At 40.6% G+C, this 20867-nt stretch overlaps 1 protein-coding gene across 10 annotated transcripts in view; it reads left to right on the forward strand.

Annotated features, from left to right (window-relative positions):
- R3HDM1 (R3H domain containing 1) overlaps positions 1 to 20867 on the forward strand; it is a 76825-nt gene that overhangs the window by 49623 nt on the left and 6335 nt on the right. For 5 of the 10 annotated variants that reach the window (XM_027748934.2, XM_027748924.2, XM_027748929.2 and 2 more), the window contains 12 exons: positions 72 to 109; positions 192 to 242; positions 385 to 611; positions 3092 to 3346; positions 5931 to 6085; positions 6963 to 7061; positions 10061 to 10318; positions 10727 to 10847; positions 15587 to 15741; positions 16247 to 16395; positions 18366 to 18469; positions 19058 to 19225. In XM_027748934.2, the coding sequence (XP_027604735.1) occupies positions 72 to 109; positions 192 to 242; positions 385 to 611; positions 3092 to 3346; positions 5931 to 6085; positions 6963 to 7061; positions 10061 to 10318; positions 10727 to 10847; positions 15587 to 15741; positions 16247 to 16395; positions 18366 to 18469; positions 19058 to 19225 (1780 nt within the window). The remainder of the gene's footprint in view (positions 1 to 71; positions 110 to 191; positions 243 to 384; positions 612 to 3091; positions 3347 to 5930; positions 6086 to 6962; positions 7062 to 10060; positions 10319 to 10726; positions 10848 to 15586; positions 15742 to 16246; positions 16396 to 18365; positions 18470 to 19057; positions 19226 to 20867) is intronic. The other 5 variants (XM_027748928.2, XM_027748932.2, XM_027748930.2 and 2 more) reach the window with 5 other exon arrangements.

Here is a 20867-nt window from a genome sequence, read left to right on the forward strand (position 1 = left end):
AGTTTGCCATTTACCATAGGAGGGGTTCTAGATGCCATTCATATTAATTTCTGCGCTTCTTTGCCCCTCAGTCCCTGTGTTCCCAAGAGAATTATTTCACTGACAAAAGGTAAGAAAATTTGCCGTTTAATTCTGTTTTGTTTTCCTATTTTCTTAATAAATATTAAGCTGTCTTATTAAAATGTCAACAGAATCCAGGAGGAAGAAGCTAATAGTACACAGCAAAGACGACAGATACTTAGGTATTTGATGCTTTCTTTAAACCCATAACCCCTCAGTGTTCTGCATGCGTTTCACCTTTTCGTTCTTGATTTTCTTTCTTTTTTTTTTTTTCTTTTCCCTTATTTTGCAACTGGTGCTAAAAGCTGGGTTTATAAATTGCAGGATCAATAAGGAGACATCAGGGAGATCAGCCAACAGCCACCAGAGCAGCACTGAGAACGAGCTGAAGTGCTGCGAGCCCCGGCCCTGGAGCAGCACCGACTCCGACAGCTCCCTGCGCAACCTGAAGCCGGCGGTGACCAAAGCCAGCAGCTTCAGTGGCATCTCAGTGCTCACCAGGGGAGACAGCTCTGGGAGCAGCAAGAGCACGGGCAGGCTGTCCAAGACAGGTACAACAAAGTCTGTACAAATCCATGGCTCCATGGGGGTTTGATCCACTTGGGAAGCAGAGTTTTCAAGTGCGTTGTAGGTGGCTCGAAGCCGAGTGCGTTTCGTCTCGTGCAAAGGGCTGGAGAACGTTGATCACCCTGAATTTCGGTGTATAAAATACTTGGAGTTCAACTCCCCAATTACAGTGTGGCAAAGCTGCACTGTGCAGCCTTAGGAAACTGCACGGCTGTACTGCTAGCTCAGATAAAACAGCACTAAAGCCTAGGAATTGGTAGTTATATTTCTTGTGTTATCTTTCTTCTGTTAAATTGCATTGCATATGGCTAAAATGCTCTTTCAGTTTTTAGGTTGCTGAGAAATGAGGTCAGTGGAACAAAGTGTACTGTTTAATTTTAAGGTTCAAAAATGTGAGGCAAAAAAACTCCTAAGAGTCTGGGTTTCAGAGATCTGTTAACTTGCAATTAATGTGAAAACAAAATCTCAGAAGATATGGATGTGAATCTTCTGTGGGTCAAAAATGAAATGTAGTAAATATTTGTATTCCAAATGCCAACGTAATTTGATCTGATCTCTAATCTGGTTGTGGAGAATTTTAAGGTTTGTAATACGTGGATGGGTTACTGATGGACTGCTTCAGAATTTGAAGTAGAACTGTAAAAAAATCAAAATATATAATTGTATGCCTTAATAATGTTGGCTTTGATCTTATTTATAAAACTTGTTTCTAGTAAGGATCTGTTCAAATTTTTTTGCTTTCCCTAAAACCACCACTGTTTTTTAGGTATATTGCCACACTGCTCTATCTTAATGCAGTAAAACAGTTACAAATTAATCCATTGTATGCTTGTATAAAAAAAAATAGATTTCAAGTTATCTCTGCATGTGCTGTAAAACTGTGCCGTCACATGGAGTTATTTCATTTAGCAGTGCAGTAATGCTATTTGGCACAGCGTGAAAAGAAACTGCAACCTGACAATGTAGATATAAAATACATTCTTAGAAATATTTGTTGCCTAAATTTCAAGAACGTAAATGCGATTCTTAAAAATTTGCTGGAAACTTCATTTTGGCATTCTGAGAACATTCCAGGTTTGGAATGCCCGCCTGCATGGTTATTGCTTCACTGCAGTTCCAGGTTGTGGTGATTTGGCACGTGTTGAGCTTGGGTTAGTTTGTTCATTTGGATCAAGGATGTCATTGCCTTTGGTTCCAATGGCTTTGGCCTGACTTCTCTACATAATCTAGAAGGGGATACACTTGGAAACTAATCCAATCAAAGTAACTCTGGTCAGGGGAAGGTGGTTTGACAGAGCTGGGATGTGCTCTTTTGCCCAGTTTACAATTAATACCTTTGATTTTCGCTTTGTTCAGCAATAGAAAGAGGCCAAGAGCATCAGCCAATGCTTCGAGCTGTGCTCTCTTCATCAGCACAAGTAGAGGGGTTACAATTTTATGAAGGACTGCAAAGTAATTTCAAACTGTAGAGAAATTCCATCAGAGTGCTTTCAGTCTTCCTTTCTCTTCTAGATTGTATAGAGGCTGCTAATGAGGAGTTCTTTAATTTAAACAACTTTATTGTGTTTGCAAGTACTGCAAGTATCATACAGTTCTTATGAAGTCTTTGCTAAACTGTATACCTTGAGCTCTAGATGTACAGTGATCTGGGAACAGCAGTTCCACAGACCTCTCCATATTGGACGTTTGGAATATTGCTTTTAGCTGCATGTATTGGCTTTCAGGAAGCTCAGGGTCTTGTTCTCCACTGCCTTGCAATGTTTATAGTCATTCACAGCTGTAAAATGATTATTGCTTTCAATTGGCTATTTGATACTCCTTTGGAAATTTGATTTTTTTTTTTTTCATAAAGCCAGACTAACACTTCCATATTACACTAATTTTTTCTAGATGTATTTGTGATTTCAGTCTCAAAGTTATCAGAGGAGGAAAAAAATAGTTTTGTGTTTTTTAGTGTTCTGCAAATTGTCCAAAGGTGAGTCAGAGAAGATCTCTGATGCCAGTAGTAAAAAGCAGCTGGTCCTTGCTTACCTACATGTTCTGTGTGTGCAGAGCATGTGGATTTAGCCAATGTATCCACAGGGACCCGCTGGATCTGCATTGCCCCTGATTGCACAGGTGCAGCAGCTGTATGTCCATCTCCTTGATGTATCCCATCCACGTACGTGCATCCATCATTCTGGAGCAGTGACCAATTCCTTATAGGAACTCCGGATGTACAGAATCACTTCTAGATATGAAAGCTCCCTTTGCAGTGCAAAGCAGTGCTGAACTGACCCTTGGGGCACAGAAGGGACGTTGTAATGTATTTCAGGGGAGATGAAGGGGGAGTTCATTGAAAGGGTGCTGTTGAATCATGTGCTTAATGCTGAGCTTGTAAGTGCTCACCCTTATAGTGTATATTTTAAGTGAGCATGATGTTTCTCTCTGTAGGTAAAACCCTTTCTCGTTACTCCTTTCCCAGGTTCAGAGTCTTCTAGTAGTGTAGGGTCCTCCACGGGTTCTCTTTCCCACACCCAGCAGCCTGTCCCCGTGCCAGCTCTAAGCCAGCCCTCTCCTGGCACTCCTGCCGTCTATCCAGCTGCCAGCACTAGTAACTCTCTTTCCTTTGATGGTGGCATGAGTGGCCAAGTGGCACCTGCTGGCAGTAGCTTCTTTCTGCTTCCCTTGGAAGCGGCGGGCATCCCGCCGGGCAGCGTGCTGGTCAACCCCCAAACAGGTTGGTAGCGCTCGGGGGGTCTGTCACACTGACAACTGGGGACATGCACGAGTGTTTGCAAAGACTCACCCTCAGTGTTGTCCTGTGTCCTTTCTTTTCCTCTTCATTTTTTTCCTGTGGTTGTGTTCGTTCAGTGCACTTGATTTACCGAGAAAGCATGACTGTGGGATCGAAGGGATAAGGAAACTCCCGTGATTTTCTCGGGGAGAGTTTTAACTTATATGTGACATTTTAACGAGTGACTTGCACAAAATGTGAAAATCCTATGATTTATTATCCAGAACACAGAATAACTTAAATTATTGTTTCGGATCTTTTCAGGAGAGGGAAAAGTCTGTTTCAGTGAGGGGATAGAGCCTGAGAAAGGATTCACATTGACTGGCAAGGATTTATCATCCTTCATTTCTTTTGTCGCTGCATATTCTTGTGTCCCTGTGCTCATGGCTCTAATTTAATACAAGTGAGAGAGAGAACCATGAGCTGACCTGCTATTTCTAAACTTGTGTTGTCGGTTTAAAACAGGATTAAATCAATGTTGGTGTAATTGTCCAATCCTGATATCTTTAGTAAGCAGTGGGAAATGGATACTCCGTAATGTAGGTGCAAGGAGATATGTGACTACTTGTCTGGATGAAATGAGGAGTTAGAATTCTCTGGGCAAACTTTTACTTTATTGTAGAAATTAAGGAAAGCTTGAAAATTTTAATTTACCTTCTATGTAAAACACCATAATTTTTGGACATTATTATATTTTAATTTTAGTTTAATGATTTGTTTTCATGGCAGAAAAGAAAATGCCTCAGGATATGTTTACCATCATCCTGTAGATGGACTTTATTATGTTTGAATGTAACTGCACATGATGTTTTAAACTAAATGTTTCTGATTGGGGTTGTTAAGATGATCAGTTAGTAAATAACTTCTATAACTAGAAGATTTAACAAAGAAATAGATAAATTTCTCTTTCTCCTTAATATGAATCAATTTCTTAAAATTTGGTTACAAATGAGTTGCTGTAGGACCTAATTTTCATAGATAGCCATTGAATTTGTCATCTCAGAGCTGGGTTCATTAATAGTCTTTTATAATTATGTTAATGTCTAATGAGTGTCTAATAGAAGGTAAAGTGCACTTTAAGAACAAGGAATGTTTAGGTACAGATAAACTTGGATTTATGATGTACTGGAGTCGTCATATTCTGTAGTTGTTCCTTGGCTTTAATGTTCCAAATGACAGCTGGAGTTCAACAAACACAGTCTGGTTTCTCAGCATTTCTGACAGAGCATCCCATGGCCTGAGTCAGCAGAGTCACTCTGCTCATGAGTTGAAGAGGGTAATTAGGAAAAGACAGCTCGTACTGAGCCGCTCCAAGGAACAAGTGAAGCTCTGGTGGTGAGCAGAAAGTGAGAGCAGGAAATAGGCAAATCTGCCTCCCTGTTTCTGTGGATGTTCCCGATCCCTGGGTGTTACAGAGACACCTGTTAAGCTGAATTGAATCTCCCCTAATCACCTGCAGTCCAACTGCATGATTTGTAGCTTGTTTTTGTGAGCCTGTTCATACTCCCTGTCTGTCTCTTCCCTTAATTCTTCAATCCTTTTTTCAGTAACTGTTACATTTTATGTTGGCCAGTTGCATTTAAATATAATGGGACCAAGCAGTCTGGAGGAGCGCTAGTCTGCTTGGACAGGACCATGGCTAGGGGGCAAAGGCTTTATTTTATCTTAGTTTATACGTTTCTGGAAAGAATCTCAGACAAGAAAATATTTATATCAGAGGAGAGAAAAATCCACATCAATATTTGGCCTTAAGCATCAAAATAAGCCAATGCAGGATGTGTCATGAAGCAGGTAGACACAGGTCCTCACAGCCAGGCCATCATTCCTTCCATTTATTTGGGTTTTTTCCCAACCTAGGCACAAAAATAAATCACTGTTTGTCTATAATTTACTTTTAAGGAGTTGATTTTTCAGTTCTTTTTTTTTTAGTCCACTGCTGTAATACTGAAGTTGAAATAGGAGACTAATACTACATTATTTATTTTGAAAGCTAAAAGCCAGTTCATTTAAGAATAGGGGAAGAGAGTCCTTTAACAATAATATCATTAGCAGTCATGGGAATACCAGGGCAGCTATTGCTTTATATATTTTTTAAAAGATATTTGCCTTTAAGCTCTCCTGTGTTCTGATTGGCGTTCATATTGATTAAAGAAAATTAATTTTTAAAAGGTCCTTAAAATAGTATTTTTTTAGTAGGGTTTTTCATTATTACTCCTGTCCTTTTCAATCCACTTGATTAAAACTCAGGTTTCAAGACAAGCAGGATACAGCAAATATTTATGTGTTCACTAAGTAAAGACTGGGGTATCTTTGTTTAGCTTAAATGTTTTGGTTTTTCACTGCATGTAGTCATTACTATTATAAACGTGGTTGTGGGGATTTGGCATAAACCTGTCATATAAAACAGCATGACTTCACTTATTCTCAATAAAATTCTATTATTTCATCCATTTTGTAAATATATTTGTGTGTTTTCTCCAAGCTCAGATGGTGCAACTGGTTGTTTGTTCTCTTCCACCTTTCCCAGGGCAGCCATTCCTGAATCCAGATGGCACTCCAGTTGTGTACAATCCTCCTATGCCTCAGCAGCCTGTTAGGACCCAAGTGCCTGGACCTCCACAACAGCCACCTCTTCCCACCCCGGCTCAGCAACAGCCCCCGGCAAACCCCGTCCTGTCGCAGGTGACGTGGCACATCCGTGGGGTGGGGATGGAAAGGGACCAGGAGCAGGGCTCTGCCTCCACCCCCTGTGTCTGGGCAGGAAAAGGGAAGGTTCTCTTCCTTTCCACAGCAGCTATTTCAGGCACCAAGCTACTGCCCGTAGTCTCCTGTGATATTATCAGATGATTTTCAAATATTATCTAAAAGTTATTTATAGAACTTAATCTAAACCTTTACCTTTGTTCATTTTCCCTGTTTAAAACTTCTGTTCAGATACCTGTGTATCCTTTTGAAAAAGGCTCATTTGTACTCTTTCTAGTTCACAGAAGCGTATCTGTGGTATTTGCTGTTGTCTTCACAAATCCTTTACTAATTCTCTCATTGCCTTCTCAATGGATGCTGGAGTTGAAGCTGCCTGAAATACTATCAACAAGGATACTCCTTCAAATACCACAATCTAGAGAAAATATTTAAGTGCTGTTGAATAAACAAAAGTAATATGTTTGAATCTGTAGTTAGCAGTAAATTCATTCTGCCTTTAGGTGCTTTGAAAGAGCTTGTATTTAAAATGCATATGTAGTTTTTAATCTATAATGTAAAAAAAATATCTCTAAAGGAAACAGTAAATGTTAAATAGAAGCAATTTGCTGACATAGCTAATATAATGTATAGCAAATAAATCACATGTATTTTTTCTGGGAGACTGAACTATTCAAAGTTACTTTTAGTTTAATTCTATGCAGTCTAGAGCTTTAAAAAAAAAGTACTATCCATTCTGTTTCTAATAGAGGAGTGTGTTTCTTTTCTGAAGCATAGTTGCTTCTTCTGTTACAAGAGACTTGTTTTCACTTCTGTTTCTCTGCTGTTAACCTTGTTTGTAAACCTGTTATCTCTGCAGCCTCTGCGGGCTCTGCAGCCTTCCCAGCCTGTCCAGTACTCCGCAGTGTCCTTCCCACCCCCGCTCCTGCCAGCCTCCTCCACACAGCAATACTCTGTGGTACTGCATCTTCTCTTCTCTGCTCCCTGCTTAGGTTAATCTTTAGTGGCTGCTCACCTCGGCTTGGGTGTTTGTGAGGGGGGTGTGATACCAGGTAGTGACTGGCTTCCCAACCACAGTGATGTGGTACCAGAGATCCCCACGTGTGAACAGTTCAAGTTCAGCAGCAATATCTGTAATTGATGTATCTGTAATTGCTGTATCTATTTATCTCTGTATTTAGAGATATATTATTTCCCTTTATAAAGGAAGTTTTTCAATGCTTTGTTAGCCAGTCAATACCTTTTTATGTCTCTGGATTAACCCCTTTGCATTGTTTCTTGTTGTGTCTTTGTCTGCTCTCTCTTCTGCTGAACCTTGATACATTTTGAGGGATCAGCTGCCCTGGTTTTTTGAGGTTATCTTTTTGTAGCCTTTTTGCCAGAACTCTGAACACTCCCACTTCACGAGTATCCCTTGTTTAATAAGTAGAAGCTGGAAATTAAATATCTTAGTCTAAAAAAAAGGGGGGTGATAAAAAAAAAAAACAACACAAATTGAAACTGAAACTTAATAAAGGAGAGTTGTTATCCAAGGCAGAATCTGAACTAGAGTCCAGGTTAAAAATTACAGCTTCCCAACTCCTCAGACTGCTCTGAAACTCTGTGTACATGTTTGTGTTGGGTTTATGTGGCAAGAATTTGGTAGCAGGTGATACGGGGGTGGCTTCTGTGAGAAGGGACCAGGAGCTGCCCCCACGTGGGATAGACCCAATTCCTGAAGGACTTTAACCTGTGGGGAGAACCCACATTGAAGACATTACAGTGTCCCGTGGGAGGGATCCCACATTAGAGCAGGGGAAGAGTGTGAAGAGGGAGGAGCAGTAGAGACATGGTTGGGAACCAGTCAGAAGCTCCATTCCCCCATCCCTGTGATACTCAGAGGAGGAGGTAGAAGATCTGGAAGTGAAGCTGAGCCTGGGAAGACGCAGGAGGTTTTGGGAAACTGGTTTTAGTTCTAATTTCTCACTTTCCTACTCTATTATTAATTGGCATAAATGAAATGAATCTTCCCCAAGTCGGGTCTGTTTTGCCTGTCATGGTAATTGGTGAAGAATCTCCCTCCTTTTCTTGATCCATAAGCTTTTCATCTGATTTTCTTCTCCTGTATTGCTGAGGATGAGAGAGAGGAATGATGGAGTGCCTTGGGTGGGCACCAAGGAGCCAGCCAGGGTTAGCTCACCCCAGTGTTGTACAGTAGCTAATTTAGTATGTATTCAGAGCTTTTGTTATTATTGTCAACATGAATCAGAAGTGTCTTTAATAGTAAGTACAGATTTAGCTGAATTCAATAGCCTGCATACAATTAAAACTATTGTAGCCATTAGCAGCACATTAGTAATACAATTCTAAAAGGAATTGCTCTTGATGGAGGGCAATTTGCTAATTCTGTAATTAGCAATGTTGTTCCTGAAGTTACTTTCCAGTTTGAATAGTGTTAAAGCAGAGAAGGAAACTCCTTCCAGGTTTATAATAATTTCAGAGCATTTCACATTCAGGAAACGAGTTCAAATACAAAGTGTGCTGGGAGGTTCAAAAATGTGTTCCTGCTGATGGTAACTTAAATCACATAGTGAAAAGGATTGATGGTCTTGGGTCATAATCCCGATGGAACAGACCTGTAGCTGGCACCAGGAGAGTCTGCTTTGTCCATGTGTTGGGAATGCCAGGTTTCAGTGCTTAATCATGGTTATACCACACATGTCACCAGGACAAACGGAGCAGGTCAGGATTTACTGACATTATTATAGTGTCACAAATCAATGTGTTTTCCTTCGGTTTGTCCTTGGACATATTTAGGATTAATATAAACTCACATTCGGTATCTCCTCTCTAAACTCAGTATTCTGAAAAGCAGAGTGTAAAGTCCAATGTAGAAAAGTGTTATAGCTGTTTTAATAGGCACCATTAAGGAATGAAATGCCACAGTCAGATTACTGATCTAATGAAAATAGGGCTTTTAAGCTCTAAAGGTATTCTAAATTAAGTTTTAGGTGCAAATCTATATTTCCTGTGGTAATTAAGAATATCTTTAGCCTGGAAACAAGAAAAATTCATCATAAATTGTGAATGTAGCTAATCAGTAAAAGATGGAGCTTGCACTTTTTCCTGATTAATTCCTATCTAAGGATGATCTAAGAGAAGATCAAGTGGTCTTAAAATAGTTTTAATGTTCCTGCATGTTTGCAGAGTCCACTTTTGAAGTAGGAACAAAATCTTCCTGTTTAACATAAAAAGTGCAGTACTAGTTAGTGAGCACTTCTAATTTCCAGGATTTTGCTAACTTGATGCTGAGTTGCTTGTGAAGAATGAGAGCTTGGGGTTACAGTAATGGAAGTTTCAGGTTGCCCAGGACTCCTGCAGTGCTCGGTGATGTCATCATTTCAGATGTCAATGACATACAGAGAGAGGGCAACCACTGGGACACAGATTTTGCAGTTGTTACTTGATTTCAGATGAAAAAATAATTAATCTTTGCATGTAGAATAATACCAAGTTAGAAGAATGTGCCTTGTAACTCAGGATTAGAGCCTCATTATCTTAAGCTCTTAAACCCAAAAATTACTTCAGCAATACTAATGCCTTCTGCTATTTTAACTGGGGTTGGATGTTTTCACTCAAGCTTTGGAGTCCAGTCAGAAAATGTTAGTGACACAAATTCTGACTTTATTTTTGACAATTGAGTTCTCACAATAAGTAGGTAGAGGCAGATGTGATCCAAAAGTTGAATGTTTGCTGTGAAGAGTGAAATCTCTGAACATGGATGTTGTCTCCTCCTGTCAGCCCTGGAGATAATTCCCTACTGAGTTCCTTTCCTGTTGTCCCTTGGCTGCTGTTGCTAATGCACAGTAATCTGAGACATTGCTGCCTGAAACTTGCTGAGGCATTTGGCTGTTTTATTCTTTTTTTCTTGAATATTCATTTGCAAATGGAGCTTTTCCTGTTTCTTCCCCAATCCAGCAAGACAACCTGGGATCCCAGTTCAGCCACCTGAGCCTGTCCCGGCAGCCCCCGGCCGAGGCAGCGGAGCCTCCCAGTGCCCTGTTCCAGTCCACCGTGGTGCTCCAGCCCCAGCAGCCCGGATACATCCTCACTGCTGCTCCACCCCCTCCTCCCTCTGCCCAGCCCGTGTCTGCTCCGGGATACTCGGCATCCAGCCACCCAGTCACCCAGCCCGTGCTCCAGCAGCAGGGATACGTGCAGCAACCTGTGCCACAGGTACAATGGCTGTTCCATCCTGAAAAACTGATGGTGCTGTTCTGTTCCTGAGCTTCTCACACGGTGTGGGGCTCCCTGTTAAACTGCAGCTCTGTGCATTGAGTCTGGGGTTGGGTTTTTTCTGCCTTATGTGCTTTGAAATGACTGCTTTTAGTTTATTTGAGAAGCAGCAATCACACAGGTTTGCCTAATTACCCATAGCTGGTAAAACTCACCGTCTCCATGGTTTTCTTGTGTCTCAGAGGTCGCTTTATGGAGACTGGGAGATCGTTCCTTCTACACTGGAAGTAAAAGAAATGGGCTGTTAAAGAGGCAATTTATTATAAGTTTTTCATCTTTTTTATGATGGTGATGGTTTTGCATGTAGATTGTGCCTTCTGTCAGTGATCCCCCACTGTTGATTTCCAGATGCCAGCCTGTTACTGTGCCCCTGGCCAGTACCCTCACTCCAGCCCCCAGTACCGGCCTGTGTCCGTGCACTACAACGCGCAGCAGAACCAGCCCCTGGCACAGCCCCCCCAGCAGACAGGTTTGTGGAACTCTTCCTGCATTTCATTGGAATGCTGTGTGTGGTTTTTCTCCTGGTTTTTCATTTTAAACTTTGCTGTAAAATTTCAAATGAAGTAGGAGTTCAGGTATGGAATACAAAGTGCAGCTAACCTAAGGTGGCAAAATTTGAGTCGGTTGTGCATGAAACTTGAGATTTAAGCCATTCCTATCAGTAACTTTGATAGGATTTTACTTTTTTATAAGTTTAGAGCTGAATAATTTAAAAAATGTTTACTAATTCTTGAGTAAGTTGCAAAGATGAATTAGTACCTTTAAATGATGTAACATGGCAGAGATTGTGCCTTAACTGAAAGCTTTAAACAAAAGATACTAATTTTAGATACTGTGGCATGAACACAGTACTGTGCAGAAGGTACTGGTGATACTATTTTACTTTGTCTTTCTGGCCTATGATTAAAGGTATCAGGGTATTGAATGGAATATATAGTGACACTTAAGGGGTTAGAATTAGTTTTTTGCTCCTCCTATTTTTAGTAAAGACCTTTCAACTGTTCGAGTTACCTTTCTATGATCACAAGCTGTATTTTCATCTCCTTTCTTTCTTATTGTCTTTTTTTCTTACCAATTTTAACTGTAGCTACCATTATTCTGATAACCCGTACTTCAAAAGATTGTTATGACTTGATTCCTGAAACAAATTTATTCTCAGTAATATCTTGATGCATGATAAAAACTTTCAGAAGTAATTGGCAATGTTTGGAGGCAGAGATCCTTAAAGATCCTTTTATACTATCTCTTAGTTGAATACATTAGACTTGATGTCCTTTTGAGTTTCCTTCAGGAAGGATTTTTTTTAATTCCTGCTCCCAACTATCTGTTGCTCTACAGAAGCAGGATGAAAGATCAGCTTTTACAAGTACTAACTGGATTTCTTTATAGCTGTTGTATGTAGTAGCCTGTAGAAGGGATGGCTCCTCTTCTGCAGTTCTTCTAGGAAGTGCTCCAATAGTTGTAACACTTTAGTTGTTATTCAGGGTTCAGTTCACAAACTTACACAGGATTATTTCATTGCAGAATCATCAAGATTTCATGCCCACTTACGGTAGACTTGTCAGATTGTTTTAAAATACTGTAGGTACCTGCTTACTGTAAAACAGATCACCATCTTCCAGTCTTTGGAAGTGAAAGTATATTGAGATTTTTTCAAAGGAAAACAAATTACTTGGATTTGCAACTTGTTTTATCCAGTGGTGTTAAAGATGTGTTACCCAACTGTATTACACAACCTGCTTTCCTTCCTCAGAATTTTTAATACCTAGACTACTTAATAGCAAAAAGTCTGAGGCTCAGCTGGGATTACTCCCCACTGGGGACACCCTGTGTGAACAGCACACAAGGGCCCCAGCTCAGAGCTCAGGGTATGTGTAGCTAAACAAGCCAGTCTGAGAGGGGAAGCACGGGGGGAGGAGATGCAAAGGGCTGAGCTGGTTGCTCTTGGGTAAGTAAGTCTCTTTCTCATATGTTTTTAGCCCTTTACATTTAACTGAACTTCAGTGCCTGTGGGTGAAAAGTGTCAGCAGATCAACTCCCTCTCTCTGTCCTGAAGAAATACAATGAACAAGCTGTGCAGAGAGCGACTTCACTGCTTTGATGTGTGCCTTGTACTCCTGACATCAGGATATGATGTTGAAGTAGTTAAGGGGTAGTCCAGTCTATAACTATATTCAGTGTTTGGTTATTTGGTGTTCACTGGCACTAATGGGAGACAGGAGGATCTTACCAGCAATACCATAATTAGTGTTGAACTGAAACTCTCCAAACTGCTGTCCAGCCATTGCTGGTTCTCATTTACTGCATTATAGGCAAATTTGAATCAGCAGTCTATGCTGATTCTGTGCCATTCCATGGCATGCTTTCTGTTCTGAAAACTGCTCATGAGATGGTGTATTTGAAAGTTCACCTCTGTAATTTATTTTAAACCATTAATGTTGGTATTAATTTGACATGAAGCTGCACCTGAAGTTGTTGATGCTTATTAGCAGTGGCTGTTTTGGAGCCAAAGGGCAGCACGTTCCTTGGCTCACACAGCAACGTGCCCGGTCAAAAAGGAGAGTTACAGACCTTGTATTACAAAAAAGCTGTGGAGTTTATTCATCTCATAAAGTGGTTACTAACTGTGAAATGGCTTTGCAAACACAAATTCAGATAAAAGGTGACAGCTTCGGAGAGCTTGGCAACTGGAGCCACTTCTGGTCTAATGTTGTGGAGTGGCCTGACTTTGCTGATGAGCTGCTGGATTCGGGGCCGTAACACTGTCTGAGAGGTTTACATTTCTCACAGTGAACCGGTCTCTTTTTCAGCTGCTTCCTGCCTTCCTTTTTAAAGGGGCTTCAGGGGAAACATTTGGGGGGTTCACTTTTAGTAAAAATGCTTTGGTTGCCCCAAAAGACGTTGGGAGAAGAAAACTCTCTTTAAGAAAAAGGCATTTCTGATTGCCATGATCATGCGAGCCCAGTTACCGTGAGACCTGACTACAGGGGGTTTAAAAAATCAGCCTGAACTCCAGTTCCTGTAGGAACATCACCTGAACTTCAACTGGCTTGTGCTTCTCAAGGCTCAAGGGATAAAACTATTTGAGTTGTAACAGTAGCTGTAGTTGTAACAGTTGTAAGCAAGCTCATGAACTCCCAGCTTGTTAACCAAGTGGTTGTACTGGCTCCTCTGTTCTTGAATAAAGGCTGTTTCTCACTCTTGGTGTGTTTGTCACAAAATGTATATTCTGTAAATTAACTGTTCTTATATTAACAGTTGTTTTTAAAATCATGTAAATATTAAGCAGCGTGCTTTTTTTTTTTTTACCTGCAGTTTCAGGGTATTTCTGTGCCATGGGACAAACTGCTCTGGCAGGTGTGAGGTTTGTGCTGAGAGCTGCATTTCTGTCAGCCCATCTCTGCAGAGGTGAAATTGTGAGGCTAAAAATAGAGCATTCTTTGGAATGCTCTGGGGAAGCTCCGTGGCAGTCAATTTGTGTGGTTCCAGTTCTCTCTGCTTGCAAAATTGATCGTGTCTGTCTCTGGAAGTGCCAGAAAAAGCTGAAAAACTACTCCCAGCTCCATGGCAATTTCTGGGACATGAGGGGTTTAGGCTGCAGGTGTATTGATTGGGTCTGTCACACACCACAACTTCCCATTCTCCTGCTTTTAGGGACCATTTTGGAACAAAGCATATTTAAACGTTTTGTTTATTACAGATATGAAGGGGATTTTGTGCACAGTTCAAACTTAAGAGTTATTAAAAATTCTAATTACTAATCCTCCTTCAAGCATGCATTGTTCTGAAGTTTTGTCTAGTCCTCTGCAAATATTTATAGTGTTGTGTGTTTCTAGTGAATAGCTGTCTTGGTTTTAACAAACTCAACCTTCTTCCCTTTAATTTTCTGAAGCAATATTTGATTCTATTAACAGTCTTCTTTTAGTGTTCCTTGTTGCAATTTCTGTAGAGACAGCGAGCTGAGGCTGTTAGTGCACAGTGTTCATTGTACCCTGGGTGGGTGTCAATGAACACTGGTGGGTGTTGTTCACAAAAAGGTGTTTTGTGGGAACTGAATTACTTCCAGAATAGACCATCCCATTCTTATAACACAGTTTAAAGACAAACCGAGTGAGTTTTTGCAGCTAAATTTGCTTTATTATAGTTCTGTGCCAAGGTAGGGAGCATGGGGAATGTCGAGGTCAGTAGACTGTGAACGTGTCCAACTCAAACACAGACTCTTCTGGCCGTCAGTGCATCTTGACAAGCCCAGTTTTGTTAGTGTGGAGCGATAACTGGTTTGTCTCAGAAACACTGACAGTGTTTTGCTGACAGGGTAAGTAGTGCACACCTGTATGATAGAACATGACAGCAAGGACTGTGTTCTGCATGTGTTTGCTCATGGGAGCAGTTACCTGTATATGCTTTGTTAAAAAAGAACAAAGTGGGAGCTCAGGTTGGATTTAATAAATGCACAGATTTGGCACTCATGCTTGGGGTGTTTTGGTTTGGGTTTGGGGGGATGGGATTTTTTTAGGCATTTTTCGAAGGATACAGTTTAAGCAATACTAAACTGTTGTAGAGACACTATAGAGGGGTGATTTTGAAAATCTTTCTTTTTATCCCTAAGATAACTTTGAGTATGGAGGTCTTCCACTGTACATCAGTGTGGCTTCTACCTGGAAGATTTTTCTCAGCTCCCAGTTGGTTTCAGCATCACGGACTGCAGTAGAAATTGCCCCTTTGAAAAAGATTTGCACACACGCCTTACACAAATATTCCTGAAGTCAGATTCAGTTTTGAGTCGCAGCCAAGATGTTCTGACCCCTGGGCACCTGAGGCACCAGCTGAACTTGGCACAGCTGGAATTTCAAAACTGATGTGCCTGGAATGGCCTTGTTTGTAATAGACAATGGATTGGGTTGATATTGTCTAGCATGCTTTGTTCAAGTGCTTTGGAGGTGTTAATGCATGTAACTCCAGTGCAAATAAATCCTGCACGCATGTGGGAGCAGCACTGCCAACAGTATTATAGGATTTCATGCTGAATCCAAGTGAATAAATTATTAATTTTAATGTTGGCTTCTTTTATATGCATGAGAAGTTCAACTGTTATGAAGCTGCTGGATTTAACAAGCCATTGGAAAATGCTACACATATTTTCACATAGACAACTGTATATAAAATGTGTTCATTACTTCAAAGTAAGATTTAAATGTATAATTTCAGGTTACCAGATTTTGCCCAACCAGCAGCAAAACTACCAGGGTTTAGTTGGAGTTCAGCAGTCTCAGAATCAAAATCTAGTCAGTGGCCAACACAACAACGTTGGGAATCAAATTCAAGGTGTGATTGTTCCATATCCTTCAGTGCCATCTTATCAGGTGGGTGATGCAATCATGACTTTCCAGTCACTCTGCCGTGTGTTTGAGTGTTTATGTTTCTCTAGAGCTTTGTTTTGTAAATGGCAGAAAGCTGCAAGCAGGGGACAGAAATTAAACACAAACCCACAACTGAAGTGAGAAAAACGTCTGTCACAAGATACAAGTTCTAGTCCTGTTTAAAGCCAAGTGCTGTGTTAGTTGCTGTTAAATTCAGAGAAGATTTCCTTCCCCACCACCCCACTTTCTTTTGTAGAGAAAATCTCTTGATAATTGATGGAGTCCCTTGGAGCCAAAATTTCCATTTTTGGAGAAGAAGGGTTTTTTTTTAATAAACCACTGTTATTTCAACTACTGTTGTCACTAGTCTTCTGGATTTAGAGAATTCCAGAAGTTCTTTCAGTTTCTGGGTTTGTGGTTTTTTAAATTCTTGTATCAGCTAGGATGGTCAGGAGGCAGAAGGGAACCTTGTCTGCAGGAGAAGATCTGAGTGTGTTTCCCATTGCAGGTTTCGGTGCCTCAAGGTTCCCAAGCAGTGCCCCAGCAGACATATCAGCAGCCTGTCATAATTCCCAGTCAGTCCAATCAAGGATTGCCCACCACAGGAATGCCAGTTTACTACAGTGTCATTCCATCAGGTCAACAGAATAATTTAAGGTGAGTCGAACTGATACCGGATTTCTCAATAACCAGGTTTAAAGGCTTTGTAGCACTGCCAGGATCTGCTTTTAGTCCTGCAGATATCAAAACGTGTTTTAAAGGCAGACTTAGACACTCTGTCTATTGATTTTTGCTCTTATGCAATTAACTGAAACAACCAGTAGTGCTGTAATTGTGACAGACTTGCAGGACTGGAAAACATTGTCTCCGTATCACTTTCAGCAATACTTCACTGCAGTTCCACCTCTTGAATTTTCTGCATTCCTTCTCTTCCCCCTGAAACCCCTCGTGCTCAGCAGCAATGCCTTTTGCAGTAATATTTGACTGTCCATATTCACTGGGTTAGTCAAGGACACTACTTTAATAATGTGTAGAGAAAAAAGAATTTGAATCCCAGAATGAAACAAGTATAGAAACTTTTTCCTATGCTTGGCTTTTGTTTGACAAATAAGCTTTTTTCTTTTTTTTTTTACCTCCACGTACAGCCCTCCCTGCATATCCATGTTTGTTCCCAACACAGTCTGAGTGTGTGAGAACAGACAGGCATGGACCTAAAAGAATTAATTAGGCTTTGTGCTTGTTACAAATTTTTCTTTCTCTAGTTTTTTGAACTTAGAAATGTGCAGCATTTAAAAATACCTGGCAGCTTTTAAACAAGCAGCAGCAGTGTGGAGCTTGTTTCATCTTTTTGTGAGTGCAGAGACTTCAGTAGTATTTGTGTCATTGCCTCATGCCTTCAGCTACTGAAATCTGAATTCTCTTTCCTTCTATCTGAAGGGTTTTAATCCTTTTCTGTAGTTCTATTTGAGGTTCAGTGAAGTCACAGGTAGGCATAATCCCAGACTTTTTTGAAGTAAGTTTTGTTGCTTGATCTTTTGTGTCAGTTAGAATGTCCCTCTCTTTTGAACAGAAAAACATTTATTAGGAATTCAGAGCAGACAAGCAACTAATGACAGCATCCTGCTTTCCTCAGAAGAGTTCTGCTGCAGCACTGACAAGGAAAGCAGGATGCTGTTCTGCTAGAGCTGAAAGTGCCAAACCTACAGGCCACTACTGAAAAATAGGATCAATAAGCAGATGAGAAGCTGTGTTAGTTTGCAGTGGGTTTTGTCTGCTTTAATGGAAGGGCATCCTTAAATTAATATTATATAGTTGAACTGTGGGACAAAGGATGGGACAAACTTGTGAAAATGGAGGTAAAAATGGTAAGTCCAAGAGGATTAAACCTACTTTTTTCCCAGAATTTGAAGGAATTTTTTTTTCTCAGAAAGTTTATCTGTTAGTACAGGATTCTATAGGCACCATTCTGACTGTAGTCCACAAACCTGATGTTCTGGCTGAGCAGTTTGTGGTATGATAGAATCTCACTATGTCTGTTAATTACCTGTTTTTCGTGAATACCCTGAAAAAATACGTGACATAAATAAACTGTTAAAGTTATCCCTGTTATCCCTGTCCTACATGTTACAAACAACTGAATGGTTGTTTATCCCTTTGAGTCATCTTCTTTTTCCCACACCCTGTTCAGAAAAGCCATGGAAAGACAATCCCTTCTCTGGGCTGTGTGGATTGGTTGCTGATCAGCTGCCTCAGCTCTGTGGGGCCATCCTGCAGCTGGGAGACTGCATCCCAAATTCTGGTTAACTGAGGAAAAAGCTGTCTTTTTATTATTCTTCTCCATATCTTTTTGCTGATCTAGTGCTATGGACACAAAAATAGTGTATCAAAACAGGTGAATTAGTACAGCTTCTCAGTGTAGGCAGGGCATGTGTTTTTCCCAAGGAACAGGTGTGAAACTTCAGTCTTCTGAAGAATGAGCAGATTCGGGGGTAGGTGGAAATATTGATTTAAAATTAACAAATCTCAGTGACTTGCAGTACGTGGAGACAGCAGATGCAGCAGTCGTGATTAAATAAATGAGTGGGGCATAAATGCCTGTTAGTCATGTTCTTTTTTTATTATTACAGTTCATCAGTAGGATATTTGCAGCCTCCTGGATCGGAGCAGATACAGTTTCCTAGAACATCATCACCGTGCAACTCCCAGCAGCTCCAAGGACAGCAGTGTGCAGGTTGGGGGAATAAAGCTTAAAACAATGTCTGTTATTACTGTGCTGTGTGATTAGATATTTGCTATTTAGGGTTTGATTTACAATTAACTGCTCTATTCTGTTGCCTCCTTTCCTCCATATCTGAATTTATTTTCCATTTTTAACCTGAGGCAGGTTGATTTGACATCTCGACTTGTTTATGATTGAAATCTCTCAAGGCACATCACAGTGCCTTGTATGGCCACTTGTGAGTTGGGACAGACCTGGGAACTGAACTGCATGTCAGCAGAATGACTTTCATCCTTTCCTGAATAGCCAGACGGGTCTGAGAATTCTGAGGTTTGGGTTTGCATTTGACAGAAGGAGCAAGGTCCATTTGGGCAGCAGTGCAGTTACTCAGCTCTTCTACTCAAGCACATTCTAGATTTCACTAACAAAGCAGGAGTAGTGATTTTCTTAAGTGGTCCCGAGGAGAGTTTGCAAACTGTGTTCTGGGTTTGGATAGAGGAGAGGTCGCTTTTTGACCTGCTGAAAAGCTAAAAGTACTTGGAAGCTGTGTGGGGTGTTCTGTTTTTATGGTAGCCTTATTTACTGCTTTTACTTCCATAGTTTATAGCAACCACTCAAGTCAGAAGCCATCACCTCCTACATTATTGCCACCTTCATCCAAGTCAAAGCCACAACAGGCTGCTTCCCTTGTGCACTACAGCATAGTGTCTCCACCCTCATCATGTAAAAGTTCACCCACTGCTCTGTCCATCATGCAGCCAAAAAAAGGTATATTTTATTGGGATTTTCATCTAAGCCATTCTGTCTAGAACCTGCTGTAAATGATCAGATTTCATGGCTAACTGTTAGAACTGCTGCAACAACTGCAACTCCAGGGCCAGCTCTGAAGTTCTTTTGTAATTCTTCATCTGAATTGCTATTATTGTAACTTCTAAAATGACAACTTGGAACTAAAATGAAACAATAGCCAGCCTGGAGCAGCCTTCAGCAGGTAAATGTCACTTAGCAAAGCACTTAAAACAGGTTCAGAAGGTTTGGATCTACAGATACTTGGGTAATCTCTAGAAGGGGTGTAAGTAGCAGCTTCAATGTGTTTGAAAACACTGGTGACATAGAACTTGTCGATCCATGGAACCTTTATAAATGTTAATGTCCAAACACTTAAGACTCTGAAGTTCCAAGCATAACATTGATGAACTGGTCAGGAAGGTAGGAGCACTAGGGTTAGTCTGAGCCTCCAGACAAGAGATTCTAGAACAATCCTGTGATCACAGTGGCACTGTCTTTATCTTGCCAGGAGGAAATGTGATACATTACTGGCTTGGTAAAAAAGAGATAATCTCAAATAGTGCTATGTCAGTATTTTGCAAGCAAGCAATAGATGAAACCACCCTAGGTCAGTCACCCAGATTCTGCTACAGATGTGGTGTGTCTTACAAACATTATCTTTTAAGATATTTTTAGAACCTGTTTATGAGTAAATAGATAACATGCAGTTAAGTGGCAAGATAGCTGGATTAGCAGTGTATTATATAGTTCATGGGCAGCTTCGATTTTGTTTTCATTTTGCTTCAGGTTTGTTTGGCTTTAATTCTGGAATGTTGTAATTTCAGAATATCCAAAGTGGGCCTTGCACTAGTTTGTTTTTTTTCTGCCCTCCTAATCTATCCTGGAAGTGCAGGTTTTGTGCAGTTTTGATGGCCTGGTTCAGACCTGTTAAACTGTGATTTAAAGAAGTTTGAGGAAAGGGAAAGCCCTCTGTGGGGAAGGGAGAATAGATTCTGAGAGAATAAAGAAAAACATGCTTTTCAGTGACATTGAGGTGCTGAATCAAGGCCACTGAGGGAGGGACACTGAGGAGGTACAGACAAGGAGCAGAGTTGTGTTACAGAGGACCAGGCTGTAAATCTGGCAAGGCTTTGAAGGATTTCTTCTGGGTTTCCCTTCCCGTGGGATTTGACAGGTGCTAAAGCATCTACAAACTGACTTATTTGTTGTATGACACTTCATGTTGTCAGGATGCCTGTTTAGGAAAAGAATTCCATTTATTTCCACTTACTGAAAGGCTGTGGAACTACAAGCAGTAGAAAGAACAAGATTTTCTGGATACATGAAGTTTTCTTTTGCAGTTTAAATTGCATTTCAGATTGTGACACATTTTTAGAAATGGTGCTCTAGAAATGGAAAGGGTTTCAAAAGACAGGAGCATTTTTGTGGGGTGTTCCATTCTCACAGAACGAAATCAAAAGAGTGTGCTGGAATGCTGCAGAATAAAATACTGTATATAGGTTGTTTGGTACATCTCAGGTTTATGTATAGGGACTACATAAGTCTGTGGCTTTGCCACTTGGAAACTGTTGTTATATATTATTCTGATTATGTAGTAGTCATAAACAGAGCTGTATTTTAT

Source organism: Pipra filicauda, unplaced genomic scaffold (assembly GCF_003945595.2).
Source record: "Pipra filicauda isolate LSUMZ 115617 unplaced genomic scaffold, ASM394559v2 scaffold47_size6085603_pilon, whole genome shotgun sequence".
Lineage (NCBI taxonomy): Eukaryota > Metazoa > Chordata > Aves > Passeriformes > Pipridae > Pipra > Pipra filicauda.